The sequence below is a fragment of the Aricia agestis genome, chromosome 4, assembly GCF_905147365.1.
Source record: "Aricia agestis chromosome 4, ilAriAges1.1, whole genome shotgun sequence".
NCBI classification, from domain to species: Eukaryota; Metazoa; Arthropoda; class Insecta; order Lepidoptera; family Lycaenidae; genus Aricia; species Aricia agestis.
Genome location: NC_056409.1, coordinates 15569850 through 15588430, shown reverse-complemented (window position 1 = coordinate 15588430; position 18581 = coordinate 15569850). Strand labels below are relative to the sequence as shown.

The following is an 18581-nucleotide window of genomic DNA, read 5'->3' as shown; positions in this document are numbered from 1 at the left end:
TCTATACTTACAGTTGGTGTTTTAAAAAATCAAAATCAAAATTGCTTTATTTCTGAACAAATCTAAAATAAAATATATTTTCAGAATACATGGTGCCTACCACCGGTTCGGTAACTAAACCGACGAGAAGAACCGGCGTAAGAAACTCGCACGCCCACTTTTTACCAAAAAAAGTGAGAAAAAAAATCTTTTAAAACAAAATTTACAATGCTGTAACTAAAAATTATACAATGTAAACATAGATAGATACATAATAATTGTAAGTCATGTAAAAGTAGCCTTGCAAGCAGTCATTCAGCATTCTACTCCCAAGATGTGCCATCAATTATGAAATCATTTTGGTTTTGGCACAAAACGTTCATTGACTACTTTTTTAAATTTATTAATCGAAAGATTTTGAACGTTTTCTGGGACCATATGTTCCCATTAGAATATCAAGGAGTCACCTCGATTTCTCATGGTTTCCATCACCAGATCACCACTTTTGTGAACATGATACCTACTCGGAACAATACAATGTACAGCAAAAGAAAAAATTTGAAAATCGGTTCATAAACGACGGAGTAATCGTTGAACATACATAAAAATATATCCACAGGCGAACGTCTAGACTCCTCCTGTTTGGAAGTCGGTTCAAAATAATTGTAATAAAATATTATGATATTTTATAATATGTATTTAATTTAAGAATAAAATATAATATACTATGTGTGTTGTTTACTTTCAACGTTAACTTTCAATGTAAGGACTGATTTACCAGATAGATTTTACCTGAGTAATAAATAAGTAACTTTATAATGTGTTAAGTGTAAATTATTTACCCCTATAAGAACCTCATGTCATAACATATCCGACGATTGAAAAATCATTCCAAAAGAAAATGTGTATCTACTTTTCAATCGTCACCTTTTTTTGCCAATTAAAATTTATGATACCTAATTTGAAATACAAATCTATCAAAGTTGCATATTATTTATTTCTTATAGAAACTCAGGTAAAATAACTCGAACGGACTAAACTATCGATAGCAAAATACTATACTATCGATAGTAAAATATACATCACTAGCACACGCACACATTGACAGATCAAAAATGGTCACGCATTTTCGAGTTGTCAGGTGGTCTTTACGACAGTATATATTATGTCTATGGTGTGACGTCTGTCGTGCAATTTATATTTGTCTATGAATTGTGTCGTGTCGTGACTCTCGTGTGAAAACGCCGTAAGTATATATGGAAAAACCATTGAGGTACTATAGACTGGAGAGAGCCTTATATCGGTGTATAAGCGTCAAAAGCGTGTAATGTTATGTCCTACTTACTAGGACATAACAAAGGAGTCGGTCTGCATATTTTATGTAATAAAAGTGTTAATAAAGGTTTTTAGTGAACATTTAATGCTAGATATTGTTGAGTTTTGTGGTTCCGCTAAATAATAAACCATAAGAATGGTCAAAGAATGCCTCAAACACGTGGGTTGAACGTAAGTTTTGAACAACGTTTTTTGGTCTTTTCAATCGATATTTTTGTAAGCTAAAAAGTTAATTAATAATTTTATGAATCCCTTATTTGTGCTATATAAGGCATTAGTGCTAAAAATGTCACATCAAAAAATCTTTTTACGTGTGTTTACGGATTCTCAACACTTGAACTATAGTTAATCGATATCATGAACTAATTGACTTTCTTTCCTGTATCATAATGTGCTTCGAAATAGTCGACAAATAGAAATATTCAAGAAAACAAACGCACACAACTTGTATGAAAGTAAGCACAAAATGGCCACGCGACGACGGGCTAAAACTACATCTATACTATAATACTTTATCTATGGGAAAAACAGTGTATAGTCTGTCAAGAAAGTGAAGAAATTAAAAAGTGGCAACATTGCATCGTAACTTGAGGGTGTAAACTTCTTGAACTTGACTCATTAGTGACTAGTGTCATCCCTTTCATTGCAGCTCTCCAAGATGGGCCAGCGTGGGGAGGACGTAGTGGCGTAGGATGGCCGATGGCGCCAGCGATGGTCGTGGAATGGCGGCGGTGTCGGTTTTTAGCATTATAGGTTTATGCTCTCTAGTATATAGTACCCCAATGGTGAGGACAGTGTTGCCAACTATGGGTATTTCCCACTAAATTTAGTGGGAACAAAAAAAAATTAGTGGGTTTTTAGGGGGTAAAATAATATTTTGGGGATATTTTTGGCGGTAAAATTTTTGAAGAATGGAATATATTTTTTAATAACAACCTTAAAGTGGCTTTCGGATCTTTGCCGCGAGCGACCGCGACGGACGAAAATTCAAACGAAATGTCACTTTATGACATAGGCTTTAGGTTTCATTTCACTAGCTTTTACGCCGCCGCCGCGCGCCAGCGGCAGCATGGGTTGCCAGTACGCAAATGTCATTAGAAAATGATACCTATATTCTATAGCATAAAGTAGCATTTTATTTGAATTTTTTACCGGTCGCAGTCGCTCGCGGCTAAGATCCGAAAGCCATCTTTAAGATGGAATTGCCGCACTAAGCACATGTCTCTTCTTTTGAGTGGTACCAGCTAACATTGCTGACAGTAGGCTGACAGATTATTATAATAATATATTTTGTTTTATGTAGGTAATGAAAAAAAGATTGAAGTATGTACTATGTAGGTATTTAAATACTGCTGGCCTGTTTGTTTGGCCGTTGAAGGTGTATTTCAGCGTTTAACGCGCTTAGTAGAACACACCCCAAGTAATTTTAAATATTTTGATTTTTTGGGGAGTTTTGAAATTTAGTGGGTTTTCAAGTTGCTTTATTTCATGTTTTGAATAGTTGGCAACACTGGCTGATGATTGAGATCTCCTTGTGAGTATAGTATTCGTTGATTGAGATGATTATATGATTAGATGGATAAATGATTTACCTGGATGAGTTTGGCAGTAATGAGATAAGATAATTCAGAAAAAGTTGCTACAAGCTAGAAACAAAACTATCAAGTTCTCATTTCTTCACGATTATTTTTAAATAGAATTCAGTTTTACAAAATGGCAAGAAATGAAATCAATAAAGATTTGATTTGCAATTTAACTGTGAAAGCCGAAAAACCCGTGGTATTTCGACAATTCATTTTGGAATGGCCTTTCTGTAAATGGGACGAAGAAAAATGGATTTCTGTGTTTGGTGAAAAAGAAATACCGTTTCGTTGCTGTAAAAAAAATCTGTTGTCCAATGAGCCGTGTTGGGAAAGGCAGTGTCAAATTAAAAATACAACTTTCAAAAGATTTATTGAATCAATAACAAGCAAGAATGAGTGGATGTACTTTGATTACAAATATTTACATCAGTGGTTTAAAAGTGACAATGAAATTTTTACAGTAAGTTTATATTATATCTTAGGTACTTAATTGCATTGTAATTTGTATGGGAACTAAGTGACACTCAAGACAAATACCTAATATAATAATAATTTAAATATTATTAACATGTTGATGGACCGTACTTTCGTACTGTTGTTCCTAGTTTGAAAGTACTTTTTTATTTATCATACATTGCCTATAATAGATGTAGTGTCACAACTCACAACACGTAGGAAATATGTACTTATATGTAGCACGACAGTTATACGTCCATAGGCATCATCCGTCAATCAGCTATCGTCAGCAAAAGGGTTTTCACTTGATCCGGGAGACAGAGCCGCATCAAATAAGTCCTATAAGTTTTTTTTGCTGCTGTTCATAAGAATCCCTAATCGCCATCTACAAAATATTAATTTATTTTTATGGAAACCATTTAGCAACCCATGATGTACCGCCGCGTATGAAAAGACGACATCTAGAGGCGTAGTGTGCTGCATGAGAGGACGAAAATTTTTCAATGTGTGTGTGACTTTTAAGTGTGTGTAATTCATTACATGGTGACAGTACAAAAGTCTAAGATACCTCTACAGGTGACACTACAAAAAGCCGCACCTAATGCTTGTATGAGAAATCGATCGTCTTGAAGCATACTCTCTGTGGCTTGACCTTTTTTTTATGATAATAAGGGGGCAAACAAGCAAACGGGTCACCTGATGGAAAGCAACTTCCGTCGCCCATGGACACTCGCAGCATCAGAAGAGCTGCAGGTGCGTTGCCGGCCTTTTAAGAGGTAATAGGGTAATAGGGGAGGGTAGGGAAGGGAAGGGACTAGGGGAGGGTAGGGAAGGGAAGGGAATAGGGGAGGGTAGGGAAAGGAATAGGGTAGGGGATTGGGCCTCCGGTAAACTCACTCACTCGGCGAAACACAGCCCAAGCGCTGTTTCACGCCGGTTCTCTGTGAGAACGTGGTATTTCTCCGGTTGAGCCGGACCATTCGTGCCGAAGCATGGCTCTCCCACGTATAAACTTATAATGTCGACATGCATACTGTTGTATCGCTTTTTAACATGTATTTACGTCTATGGGCGGTACTGTCCATCACAACATGTTAAGAATGAAGTAAATAGCGAGCTCAAAACTTCACTCTTTACTTGCTTTACTTGGAAACAATATCTTTGAAATTTTTCAAATTTAGAATGCACCTTAATTAAATATTCTTGTTTGATTTATATATTTATCAAAGTCACAGTTTCTAAAAATGAAATTTTTCAGAAATTGTCATGGGAAAAATTTGGTTACCCAGAAAAAGGACCTTCTGATACAACCCTTTGGGTTGGTAGTGAAGGAGCGCACACTCCGGCACATCAAGATACATATGGCTTCAATGTTGTAGCTCAAGTTCATGGGAAGTAAGTAATAAAATATATCACAATAAATAAACATTATTGTACATAACATCTAAAAAAACACACTTTTATATCATTTTTAGGGTTCCGTAGCCAAATGGCAAAAAACGGATCCCTTATACAGGGTGTAACAGAAATAAGTGATAATACTTTAGGGTGTGTACGTGTTCCTTGTATAGAGTTCACTGTGAAAATAGCAGTGCTGAAAGACAGGGCTGTAGCTAGAGTCAAATTTGAGGTAGGGCAGCGTCGGTTACAGGTAGGGCGGAAGCAAAAAAAATCGGTCAAATGCGAGTCGGATTCGTGCACGAAGGGTTTCGTACCGTTATAGATAAAAAATAGGCCTTTAAATATAAATGTTATTTTAATTGTATTATTAATTAATTACTTAAGTGATTTCGCAAAAATGTCCAGTGCCATTAATATCAATATGCAGCAAAAAAGGCCAAAAAACACGAATCCTTAAATATTGATTTTATTTTGTTTTTAGTATTTGTTGTTTTGATTTATCTCTAGGTCAATGATGTATTCAATTCATTCAATAGTTATTCTTAGATACTTAAAAAAATTCTGTGACAAAGCATGAGCACTATATCTAAGAACTACATATTATTAAATCCTCAATTACGAAGAACAAGCGAACAATATGGTTAAACTTCTGGATGTAGCGATCCACGTGTGAGTGAGAGTGAGGAAATAATAATTAATTGTTGGGTTGGGTGATACGAGTCAATAGATACGACTAAAAATATATTTAGATTACTTATTATTGTTTCTGCAAACTTATTAAAATAATAATTAATAATAAAATAACATAAAATATTTAAAACAGCTGAATTCTACGATTCGCCATATTATTAAAAATGCGAAGAACTTCGTTCAGATCAACTTTTTTTGTTCTTTTTTTTTCAAAGGCCCAGAAATAACATACCAGCCATTCTTTCGTGACCCATTGACAGTCTTTGAGGCCTATTAATTGCAGTTAAAGTTGAAAACGTGGACTCGCACACTGCAGTACTACATCTTTTATATTTATTTTTCATTAAGATTATAATTAAATGGACGCATCGCTTCATGTAATCGTGATTCAAATGCCATCTATACACAGAATAAAGAATTATTATCGACGACTTCTGTGGCCCAATGGTTGGGCGTGTGGCAGCTTAATCCGGGGGACGCGGGTTCGAATCTTGCCAACGGAACAAAAAGTTTTTAAAGGTATAATAAAAATCTTAACTATGTAATGTATAGTTTATATAAGAATAAAGTACTTATATTTCTGTTGTCTAATACCTGTAATGCAAGTCCTTTAGGTCTTCCTTTTTAGGGTTCCGTACCCAAAGGGTAAAAACGGGACCCTATTACTGAGGCTTCGATGTCTGTCCGTCTGTCCGTCTGTTTCCAGGCTGTAACTCAAGAACGGTAATAGCTAGAGAAATGAAATTTTCACACATTATGTATTTCTGTTGCCGCTATAACAACAAATACTAAAAACAAAATAAATTAAATATTTAAGGAGGGCTCCCATACAACAAACGTGATTTTTCTAACATTTTTTGCTTAACTATCAATGATGACAATAGGTAGGCACTTGAAATTTTCACAAAGGCCTTAATAATATATGTAATTTAATAAATAATAAAAAAAAAATTAAGGGTTAGGTAGGTAGGTCCCATACTATTTTTGCTCTATAACGGTACATGCGCGGTATAACCCTTCGTGCGCGGGTCCGACTCGCACTTGGCCGATTATTGGTATTTTTAAGGTAGGGCATTGTGATTTTAAGGTAGGGCATTGCCCCAGTATGCCCCCCCCTAGCTACGGCCCTGCTGAAAGACCAAAATTTTTTTTCACTTTTGTATGGGGAAACTCGTGACGCTCGGGCTCTTGCCCATACAAAAGTGAAAAAATAAATTCGTCTTTCAGAGCTGCCACTTTCACAGTGAACTCTACAAGGAACACGTACACACCCTAAAGTGTTATCACTTATTTTTGTTACACACTGTAGATTCGTCATGTCTGTTTGTCGGTCTGTACATCTGTCGCGTCTGTCTGTATGTCACAGCAATTTTTCTCTGAAACTATAAGGGCTACACTATTGAAACTTGGTAAGTAGATGTAGTCTGTGGACAAAAAAAATTTTTTTCATCTAACCTATGCGTGTGGGGTATCTACGGATAGGTCTTTAAAATTCAATTTCTAATATAATTTTTTTCTAACCTGAATAGTTTGCGAGAGAGACTCTTCCATAGTGGAAAAATGTGTGTGCCCCCCACCCCCCTCTAACTTCTAAGTAAAAAATATATGATGTACATTACTATAAAAACTACCAACGAAAATTGGTTTGAACGAGATCTAGCAAGTATTTTTTTTATACGTCATAAATGATAAACCTTAATTTAACTTTCATTAAATCAACTGAAATAATATAAAAATAAATCAAAAACCTTTGAATTTCATAGAAATAAATCTTATTGCTGCTGCGGGGAACCCTTCATGGGCGAGTCCAACTCGCACTTGGCCGGTATTATCAGTTGATTCATGCTTACTGGCTCTTGCATAATATGTATCAAACTCTTCATTTGTTCTAAAGGCAAAATATATTTGGACACAATAACAAAATATTAACAAATTATTTATTAGTCTAGTTACATACATTAAAATGGATGTAACTAGGGCACCGTTAATCAAATAGTTAACTTCGTTAATCGTTAATCCATTACAGAAATAGTTAGCTTCGTTAAACGTTAAAGTGTTGCATTTCAGACGAATTAACGCAAGTTAACGTTAATCGTTAATCCGTTAATATATTGTGTAATATGGCCTTGTTATAACTTATTTTTTATGTTATACGTTATTGTATATATATATATATATATATATATATAATATGATCATATAGCCCCCCCCCCCCCCCTTTAACTACAGTGCAAAATGTCAAATCTTTGGTTACAGTTAAAAATGGACGCCATCAAGACGCCATATTTAACCATAACCATAGAGCTCGACAAGGTTTTAAATGCATGTGGCGAAAAAAGGAACTAAAGCTGTCATCATACAAAAACGCCATTTTTGACAGTTCGCCTTTACCAGCAGCGGGGGCGCTGCACGTGCATTTATAACCTTGTTGGATCAGCTGTCATCTGTCAATTTCTCTGGTCAAAGTAAAGGAAAAAGTTAAATTTTCCTTAACTATAACTTTATCTTTAACTTTAACCACGCCTCTGGTGCAAGTGGTGCAACCCAACCTAAGGACGCCATATTTAACTATAAAAATAACTTTAACTTTAACCACGCCTCTGGTGCAACCCAACCTAACGGATTAACGAGTTAATGCCCAGCTATGTTTAAATGTGTAAGCTCTTTTGGATCAAAGCCATTTATAGTTTAACTTCAAATTGTATTAACTGCTGTAACAACTAACAGGAAAAGGTGGATATTATTTCCACCTGAAACTCCAGGACTGCGGCCAACCAGAGTGCCCTATGAGGAGTCTAGTGTATACAGTGAACTCAATTTTTACTGTCCAAGTGAAATAAGTGACTTCAATGGTTAGTTATTTTAAAATATAATATTATTATAATGGTGACTGTACAATTTGTACAATCTTGTAGGGAGAGTAAATCAAACACTGTTATCACTCAACACTACCCCTCGGGCTCGTAGCTGATAGAAGAGGGGAATATCGAGCGACATCTCTTTATATATCAACAACCCCACTCCTACACTACAGCCAGAGGGCGTGTCTTTATTATCAAAACACTACAGTGACCATAACATACTATAATATATTACATAAATAAATCAATTTCAGAAGCTCTGTTTTGGACAAAAGGCTACTTGACCTTTTTTTTTCTTCATGCTAATCGCTTCTTAATCATTCGCGCTTCTTAATTCATTTTCACAAAAAAAACTAATCTACACTAATATTATAAATGCGAAAGTATCTCTGTCTGTCTGCCTCTCTGTCTGTCTCGCTTTCACGCCAAAACTACTGAACCGATTGTAATGAAATTTTATACACAGATAGTCTAAAGCCTGAGCAAGGACATAGGCTACTTTTTAACTGGAAAAAGGGGTTGTAAGGGGGTGTTTCTGCGTAAATTTGTTTAAATTAAGTTAGTTCCAAAAACTCATAACAGATGGCGCCAAGAGTCGCCTAGATCGCGCTATCGCTTGCTCATACGTATTTCTATAAGAGGTGGTACTGGTACCACCTCTTATAGAAAGGCGTGTCGAAAGAATCGAAAAACCCAACTGATCCTGGGATCAATTGGGTTTTTAGATTCTTTCGACACGTTATTAATCTGTACTAATATAAATATTATAAAGCGGAAGAGTTTGTTAGTTTGTTTGTTTGAACGCGCTAATCTCAGGAACTACTGGTCCGATTTGAAAAATTCTTTCAGTGTTAGATAGCCCATTTATCGAGGAAGGCTATAGGCTATATTCACGCTAATACTGATAGGAGCGAAGAAATAGAGGAAAGTGTGGAAAAAACGGGGGGGGAAATTATTTGAAAGGGCTTATTTTAACGCGCTAATCTCAGGAACTACTGGTCCGATTTGAAAAATTCTTTCAGTGTAAGATAGCCTATTTATTAAGGAAGGCTATAGGCTATATTAAAAGCTTTTATTTAACTTGCTCTGAATGTATGTAAGTATGTATGTTCGGGTGAAATCTTGGAACTCAATTTTGGAGTAGATATATTTAACCGATCGAGCTGAAATTTTGCAGGCACGTTTAGTTTAGATGACAATACATGATATTGTATGTGACATCACTCTTAATCCAATATGGCCGACCATCCAAGATGGCGAAATAGTTATTTTCTATGCAGTTCTACAATATGGATATTAAATGAAAGGGCTTTTTGAGAGTAACTCGAAACTAATGTAATGTCATACTACATCCAATATGGCGGCTCATCCAAGATAGAGGTATAGTTATTTTAAATGCACTTCTACAATATGGGTATCAAATGAAAGGGCTCATTGAGAGTAACTTGGAAACGAATGTAATGTCATTCTACATCCAATATGGCGTCTCATTCAACGTAGGGGGATATAGTTATTTTTAATGCACTTCTGCAATATGGGTATCAAATGAAAGGGCTCATTGAGAGTAACTCGGAAACAAATGTAATGTCATTCTACATCCAATATGGCGGCTCATCTAAGATGGGGGAATATAGTTATTTTTAAAGCACTTCTGCAATATGGGTATCAAACAAAAAAGCTTATTGAGAGTAAATTGAAAAGTCATGTCGTACCCTGTCGTGCCGTGTCGTGTCGTAAGTTACGACACGAGTTACGATACGAGTTACGATACGAGTTACGACTCGTAACTCGTATCGTGTCGTATAGTAACATGACGTGACGTAACGTGTCGTGTCGTGTCGTGACGTGTCGTGTCATGACGTGTCGTGTCGTGTCTTGTTATGTCAAGTCAAAATCATTCGGGCATTTGAAAATGCCTGGTTGAATCCGGTCATTTTTGTTAAGTGACATTTAATTTTTTAGTCGTAAAAATAAGTAAGTACGATTTCTTAAAGACTTAAATTAAGTTAATCAGATTTTAACAAATTCTTGAAACAAAACAAACTACAATCAAGCAGACTTAAGAAATGTAGGCAGAGATTTAACTAAAAAACAAAAAATAAATTATAAGCAAAAAACTTTTTGAAAAAAAGCTTTTATTTAAATACTTAAAAAAAAAGAAAATAAAGGACATCATCCATTTTGGTCCAAAATTGAAAGTGCCGGCCAGAAAAAAAAGTGGGTTATTCTAGTAGAAGTTGTCCCTTTAATCATTTCTTACTATGGTACCAAAGCTGTATCAGCATCGTGCTTGATTTTATTTGAGTTCGAAAATTCTATTTTTTCATACATTTTCAATTGAAGTAGCTTGACAAATCATGACATTTTGGATGTTTTTTTATACAATATACTTAACATGTACATACAATATTAACTTCCTCATCCGAGCGTATTCTCGGTTGCAACCTCAGCGACAATGCTTCAAAGTCTATGTCTGCAAAGATGTCTGCTATCTAATCTAGGTGATTTGGCAAGTTTTATTGGTTTTTACTCATAGCGACTGCCGTCTGAACCCCGCAATCCAAAAGGCAAACCACAGAACCAATATAACCCACATAACCTAATAAAAAGTTGTCTTGCAACTTGACTTAGCAAGAAACATTTCTTGGAAACATGGTTAGTATGTACATACATGTATAATAATAGCGGCGCTTACAATAGACAAGCCGGTAAAGCCACCATACACAGTACCGCCGCGACCCTGCCTCAACCGCCAAAACCCTTTGTCTGCTCTTTCAACCCGCATATAATGTATATTTTTTTTATGAAATAAGGGGGCAAACGACGCTCTTTTCTTGAAGGTTTGCAGGTCGTATAGGTCCGGAAATACTGCTGGTGGCAGTTTGTTCCCAAGTTTTACAGTGCGCGGCAGAAAGTTACGCGAGAAACGGACGGTGGAAGACTGCCACTCATCAGGGTCATGAGGTTGGTATATTTTTCGCATGGGGCGATGGCGAAAAGTTGCAGGTGGTATGATTCCGAACAATTCCTTTGAGCACTCCCCGTGATACAACCGATAGAGGATGCAGAGTGAAACTACATCTCGGCGTGATTCCAAGCTGTTTAAAAAACTATGGCAGTCAACAATTCGAGCGGCCCTTCGTTGGATACGATCCAGAGGGAGCAGTTGATATTTTGGCGCCCCTGCTCAGAGATGGGAACACTATTCCATATGAGGCCGAACCTGCGCTTTGTAGTGTTGTAGGCGCTGGTACGGACTGAAGAACTGTCTCGCTCTGTTCAGAAAAAGCTTCTTCGAGGCTAACTTGGCCTTACCCTCGAGATGGTATCGAAACTGGACTTCGCTCGATATTTTAACGCCAATTATTTCAATGCTAGGGGAGATGGTTAAAGATGTGCCCTCAAAACGAGGATATACGACCATTGGTGACTTTTTAGTGGTGAACGCGCAGACTTGTGTCTTGGCGTTGGGTTGCACTCCGGGAGTGCCGGCAGAATTGAAAACTTGATTATTAACGTTGTGCATTATTTTTTTTAACCCATTTTTTATGAAAATCGATTTTTAAAAAAACGTCTTTTTAAATTATCGAAACCCTTACAATCGATTAAATTTTTAACCCATTTTTTATGTAAATCAATTTTTAAAAAATCGTTTTTTTTTAATAAATCAAAAGCCTTACAATTTTTTTAACCTATTTAGTATTTTTTATGAAAATCGATTTTAATAAATCGATTTCTTTAATTAATCGAAACCCTCACAATCGATTAAATTCTTAATCCATTTTTTATGAAAATCGATTTTTAAAAAATCGATTTTTTTTATTAATCGAAACCATTACCGATCGATTAAAAAATATCGACAATCGAAAAAAAAAACAATCGATTGTTCGATTAATCGATTTCAATGTTACAACACTACTCTCCAACCGTCTTACGGTTTTTCGATCAGCACGAGAATCTGACGCGAGTTTCACAGTTTTTACCCATCCCACAAAAGTGCTCAACGCCGCTAAAGAAGTTTGCACTTCAAAAAAGATGAGTGAATGATACAATTCTCTGGCTCTGGCGTGTGCGTTGCCATGATTGGATACGCGACGCGCATGCGCAGTGGAATTCCTCATAAATTCCTCTTAAATTTTGAGGAAGCGATAGCGGAAGAGGATTTTTTTATTTTTATTTATGAGGATGCGGTAGCGGTTGAGGAACCCAAAATATTGCGGAACTTCCTCATTATGAGGAAGCGGAAGAGGAATCCTCAGCAACCCTACTCTTAAATCACTCGTGACTGATATATCAAAAACGTTGCTATATTCTTAATTCTACTAAAATCTACTAGACCGTGTATCCAAATCGGAAGTACCGCAAAAGCGTTTTCGTCAGTACAAATCATATTTTCATAAAATCATATTTTCAAATCGACTTTATTTATCAATCATAAGGGAGATCGCAGTCTGCATGGCGCGCGCCATGCAGACAGGGTTCACACTGTGTTTCTTTCACCATACGGTTTCCTAGGCCAAGTTCTACTAGAAATATGTATTTGTTCCTACGAATAATAAAAACTAAGGAAAAGTAACTCCGTCAAAAAACATGCTCCACAATACTTGTCAAAAAAGTGTACCTTAGGTACACATTTCAATACATTTGCAATTTTTACGTGACCTTGAGCGGTACTAGGCTGACGTTACATGAGTCATGACAGATCAAAAGGAATCAAATTTAAAACGGGAGTTACCTTTCCTTAGTTTTATTATTCGTAGATTTGTTCAATGAAATTTAATATAGGTCAAGTAGCCAAATGTGGCATAAAGTAGTAATTTCATGCAGATATAATATTTAAAATGTTGGAAAAGGCAGTCAAGTTATTTTCTTGCTACCCTGAAGATCTATTAAACATAGGCTACACATTAGAGTAACTCCCCTAGCTCAATGCTGCTCATAAAAGTCTGTTTAGTCATAGAAATATTTTTTATTTGCAGGACTTTCAGGAGGTTATATGGTAGAATTGTGTGCTGGAGATGCTTTATTTGTACCAAAGGGATGGTGGCACTATGTTCAAAATTTGGATCCTCTAAACATATCATTTAATATTTGGATACCTCATGTAAGTACTATTTATTTATTACTAGCTGTTGCCCGCGACTTCGTCCGCGTGGACTTCAGTTTATAGCGCGCGATGTCAACAAAATTGGTGTCAAAAGCTTTTATAAAAAAACCCTGGTACCCCTTAAATCAATACAGCTGTGCAGTGTGCAAACAATAAGTACTTCATTTTTGTATGTTAAACTTTATATATTATGTCAAATTTTAAATCTTATTTAGCCCCCCAATTACACAACTTTACCCATAAACTATTTATCATTGATAGGTTTAGCCCCAATTTCACCAACGTCTGTTAGTGTTAACAGCTTGTTAAAATATCCTGTCTTCTCTTTCATTCATATGAAAAACGAAACAGCTAACGTGATACTAATTCGAGCATTAACTTTAACAGTCGTTGGTGAAATTTGGTCTTAAGGTTACGTCACTGCCTGCACAGATAAAGTACTGAGTTATTTAATATCGTAGAATAGATATAACAATCGAAAAAAATCGAGACTTAAATGTAAGATGATACCACCTCTTATAGAAAGACTTTTGAGCAAGCGTCAGCGCGATGTAGAAGACGCACGGCGCCATCTATTATGAATTTTTTGAACAAATTTACGACCCTTACAACCCTTTTTTCCAGTAAAAAAGTAGCCTATGTCCTTTCTCAGGCTTTAGACTATCAGTATACAAAATTTCATTACAATCGGTTCGGTAGTTTTGGCGTTTGGCGTGAAAGCGAGACTGACAGACAGACAGACAGACAGAGATACTTTCGCATTCATAATATTAGTACAGATTATGTGCACACTGCACAGCTGTTTTTGGGTATTTTGATTAATTAAGGGCCGTGCTACACCGGAATGGCAGCGGCGAGGCGAGCACTTTCAGCGCTGCCATTCCGGTGTAGCGCGCTGCGCGGCCCTAAGAGGGGTACCACTTACCAGGGTTTTAAAAAGTTTTTAAATTTGACACAAATTTTGTTGACACCGCGCGCTATAAACTAAAGTCCACGCGGACGAAGTCGCGGGCAACAGCTAGTTATGAATAAAAACAATAATATATAATAAAGTAGGTATGATTAGTTCTGTTATAATAATAAAGTAAAAAATAAAGTGCCATCTGTTTTCATATATTAGAATTAAAATGTTGATTGCATTGATATATTTTCTGGATGGAATATAGGCCAACACAACACACTCGAACTCCTTAGAAATGCAGTAGGAGTTCTATAAGATAAGATAGATTGATTATTATTATAGCAAGTGATAATATTATTAAACATAATATTCTAACGTATTAAAAACTATAAACAAAAACATAATAACTAATAAGTATGATTAGTTCTGTTACAACGAAGTTAAAAAGAAAAGCGCCATCTGTTGAATCGTATTAGAACTAAAATGTTCATTGCATCGCGTCGATATATTTCTGGATTTTTTATAATATTATACATAAAATATATTTAAGATTTTTGAAATATTATTTTAATACACATCCAGGAACATTGAAAACTTTTTGTTCCGCCTGCGGGACTCGAACCCAGGACCCCCGGGATGAGCGCTGGCCAGTGGCCACGCGCAATGCGAATTCATTTTCATCGATATTTTCATGGAAATAAGATATTTTCCCACATCAAAATGTAGCCTATGTCCTTTCTCAGACTCTAGAATAACTGTATACAAAATTTCATTGCAATCGGTTCAGTAGTTTTGGCGTGAAAGCGAGACAGACAGACAGACAGACAGACAGACAGACAGACAGACAGACAGACAGAGATACTTTCGCATTTATAATATTATAGTATAATAGTATATAGTATATAGTATAGTATAGTTCTATAAGATAAGATAGATTGATTATTATTATAGCAAGTGATAATATTATTAAACATAATATTCTAACGTATTAAAAACTATAAACAAAAACATAATAACTAATAAGTATGATTAGTTCTGTTACAACGAAGTAAAAAAAAGCGCCATCTGTTGAATCGTATTAGAACTAAAATGTTCATTGCATCGCGTCGATATATTTCTGGATTTTTTATAATATTATACATAAAATATATTTAAGATTTTTGAAATATTGTTTTAATACACATCCAAGACCCAGGAACATTGAAAACTTTTTGTTCCGCCTGCGGGACTCGAACCCAGGACCCCCGGGATGAGCGCTGGCCACGCGCAATGCGAAGTAATTTTCATCGATATTTTCATGGAAATAAGATATTTTCCCACATCAAAATGTAGCCTATGTCCTTTCTCAGACTCTAGAATAACTGTGTACAAAATTTCATTGCAATCGGTTCAGTAGTTTTGGCGTGAAAGCGAGACAGACAGACAGACAGACAGACAGACAGACAGACAGAGATACTTTCGCATTTATAATATTAGTATAGATTTTTCTGTAACCTTTATGGTAGGGTTGTGTTTCTCTTGTAGTTGTTTTAAACCAGATAGTCTAAGTATTATATACATTACAAAATAACATGGATTACAAATATTATGGCTTAATATTATTACAATTATTACAATAAGACATCGGTAGCTACAATATAAAAAACATAATATGTACAACTCTAAGACAACAAGCTATATTATAGCCTTGTGGTCTCATAGGTAACTAAAAAGGGTAAAATTATTATTTTTTAACAAAAAATTAAAACCGACTTCCAAGGTAAAAACAAAAGTAATATTCTTAAAAATAATCTAAAAAGAATCAAATAATTACTATTCCTTATTATAGTGCCGTCTTCAGACTTCGCCTAAACCTCAACTATTTCTGTACTCAATCTTCATGCTTTTGAAGTCGGTACCAGCGTACCTTAGCGTAAGTTCTATGTCAAGGATCTCAGAACTTTTCCGGGCTGGTAGCGACTTCAAAAGTACGAAGATTGAGTACAGAAATAGAAGACGTGCTATAATAAGGAATAGTAATTATTTGATTCTTTTTAGATTATTTTTAAGAATATTACTTTTGTTTTTACCTTGGAAGTCGGTTTTAATTTTTTGTTAAAAAATAATTACCCTTTGTATAAGGAACCACAAAAAGGGGAAAACTATCCACCTTTGTTTATTATAATAATGTCACTGGCAACAGCTAGTCTTGTATAATATGTTCTGGGTTGCTAATATGAGTTCTAGATACCAGTTTAATAAAGAAATATGCTGGATAGGTACTGCAATAAAGAGAAAAGGATTGTTTGCTTTTTAAACGACTTTCAAAAAGGAGGAGGTTATATGTTCGTCTTATATCTTAACTTTAGACTAATTGAGACTCTAAAGTCTATGCAATAACCAGGTTTACAAGAAACCTGGTTATTGCATAAATAAATATATGTCTATGTTCTAGGAAAAAGACAAGTCTACTTTAGTATCTGAAGCACTTATCAAGATATTTGTGGCGCAGATATGTAAAGACCTCCCACAGGAAACAGCAAAATTACTTATTAATCCTAATGAGGTAAGGTTTTCTGTGATTTCAATACAGTTTTTAAGGCTTATTTCGTTTTTTAAGGCTCGTTTCAAGACAATATAATGTTAGTGTTCTGATAAGATATTCCGCAATTCTGGAATACGTAATTTTATTTTGTAAACAATTCTTTCAGGATGATTTGTCGGACACACCCCTCGCTGTACTGTTCTTGCAGCTCGAGACGGTAGCGAAGGCATATTTGGATCACAAGCGAAGGACGCGACGCTGCAAGCGGCAGAGGACAGAGGAAGATACCGCTACAAACAGTCTAGATGAATTCGACATTAACACTATATTAGACGATAAGAACAATTCCATAGAGTACGTCCCGAAGATATCGAACTTCGACCTTATCAGGCTCCTAGAAAATAATGTCAAAGAATATACTTCAGACATTGGCACGACGGACGAAGCCGACGGTGTCACCAGTAGTCTCTGTTTGACGAAAGCGCTTATAGACTCTTTTTCTCAAAGCAATGTGATCGATATCGTCAAACAAAACTTATTTTCTCGACTCGGAGACATGTAGTCAAGGTTGAAACAAATTGCGCCAGCTAAAGCGTTTTAGTTGTTTTTCGTACAAGTAATACAAGCAAGGTAAGTGATTATGTTTCACCTTGTTAATTACCAAGTACCTCAAACTGAACTCGGAGCTGGTACATTATAATTTATAGTATTATATTACCTACATATTTTGTTATGTTAATGCGATATGATGTCGATACCCTGTTCTTAGTCTTCTTATCGAGCTAGCACAAAGTAAGTGAAACCAGTGTGTAAACTTAATTTTTAATAGCCATGCTATTAAAGTGTAATCTCGGTGTAATCTCTTTATTATTGATTGAAATATAAATATAATGTTATACGGCGTTAAAAGTTTTCTATGTAGTTGGTTATTTTTAACAAAACATCTAAAGTGCCTATAAGCTAAGTATAAGGCATTAACGACACTTGATACGAATATTAATTACTCAATTACTGTGGTCGGTATAATTAAATGAAGATTTAGGCTGCCTTCACATTAAGTCGCGAGTAGTGCGGCAGGCGCGCGACTGCTATACTAAAACGTGCCGCGCGGCTGTCGCGCTGCTGCCGCGCGGCTCGGGACTTAATGTGAAGGCAGCCTTTGATATAAGCCCCATATATGTAACATTATACTAATACTCATTAAAATGAACTTTAATCATCATTAAATGTCTCTGAGTGCAGCTGTAAGAGCTCTATAAGTATTGAGTCGTATTAAAGTAATTATTATTACCGGTACTAAAGATATTTTATTATAAAATAACTGAAAAAAGAAATTACCGTTTATCGTAAAAGAGTCTGGGAACTAGACGATAAAATTATTATTAGTCGACTTCCAAGAAGGATGTTAAAGCAATTTTTTTATTAGATTTTATGCAATATTTTAGTTACGTAAGAACTAACAGTATCTTTAGCAATTAATGATTAGTAGTAAGAAGAAAAAAGCAATGTGATATTGAAAGTAAGAATTTTTAAAAATTTTATGTCAAAATAAAAATATTATTACTTATGTCAAAATAAAAATATTATTATGTAGATTGTACACGGTTTTCTTATTTTTAGGGATTGTTACACAATCGCCGTGACAAATAGTTTTGTCGCAACTCGCTACTTCCAGCTACTTCATAGATAAAGCTTTCGGGCTATAATTCGTCACTCGTTACGCGACTGTGAAACAAGCCCTTAT

At 35.5% G+C, this 18581-nt stretch overlaps 1 protein-coding gene across 1 annotated transcript; it reads left to right on the top strand.

Moving 5' to 3' along the window:
- Window positions 1-2872: 2872 nt before the first annotated feature.
- Window positions 2873-17862, top strand: LOC121725979 (HSPB1-associated protein 1). Its single transcript, XM_042113196.1, has 6 exons — window positions 2873-3357; window positions 4612-4748; window positions 8172-8296; window positions 13285-13409; window positions 16748-16858; window positions 17004-17862. The coding sequence occupies exons 1-6, from the start codon at window positions 3028-3030 to the stop codon at window positions 17397-17399; spliced, it is 1224 nt and encodes a 407-aa protein (XP_041969130.1). The 5' UTR covers window positions 2873-3027; the 3' UTR covers window positions 17400-17862.
- Window positions 17863-18581: the final 719 nt, after the last annotated feature.

What these genes read in the sequence shown, in the direction of transcription:
- LOC121725979 (XM_042113196.1), top strand. Translation starts at nt 3,028, where the DNA reads ATGGCAAGAAATGAAATCAATAAAGATTTGATTTGCAATTTAACTGTG. An exon ending in GTAGCTCAAGTTCATGGGAA is followed by an intron (nt 4,749 to 8,171) that starts GTAAGTAATAAA and finishes AACAACTAACAG; the next exon opens with GAAAAGGTGGATATTATTTC. An exon ending in TGAAATAAGTGACTTCAATG is followed by an intron (nt 8,297 to 13,284) that starts GTTAGTTATTTT and finishes TTTTATTTGCAG; the next exon opens with GACTTTCAGGAGGTTATATG.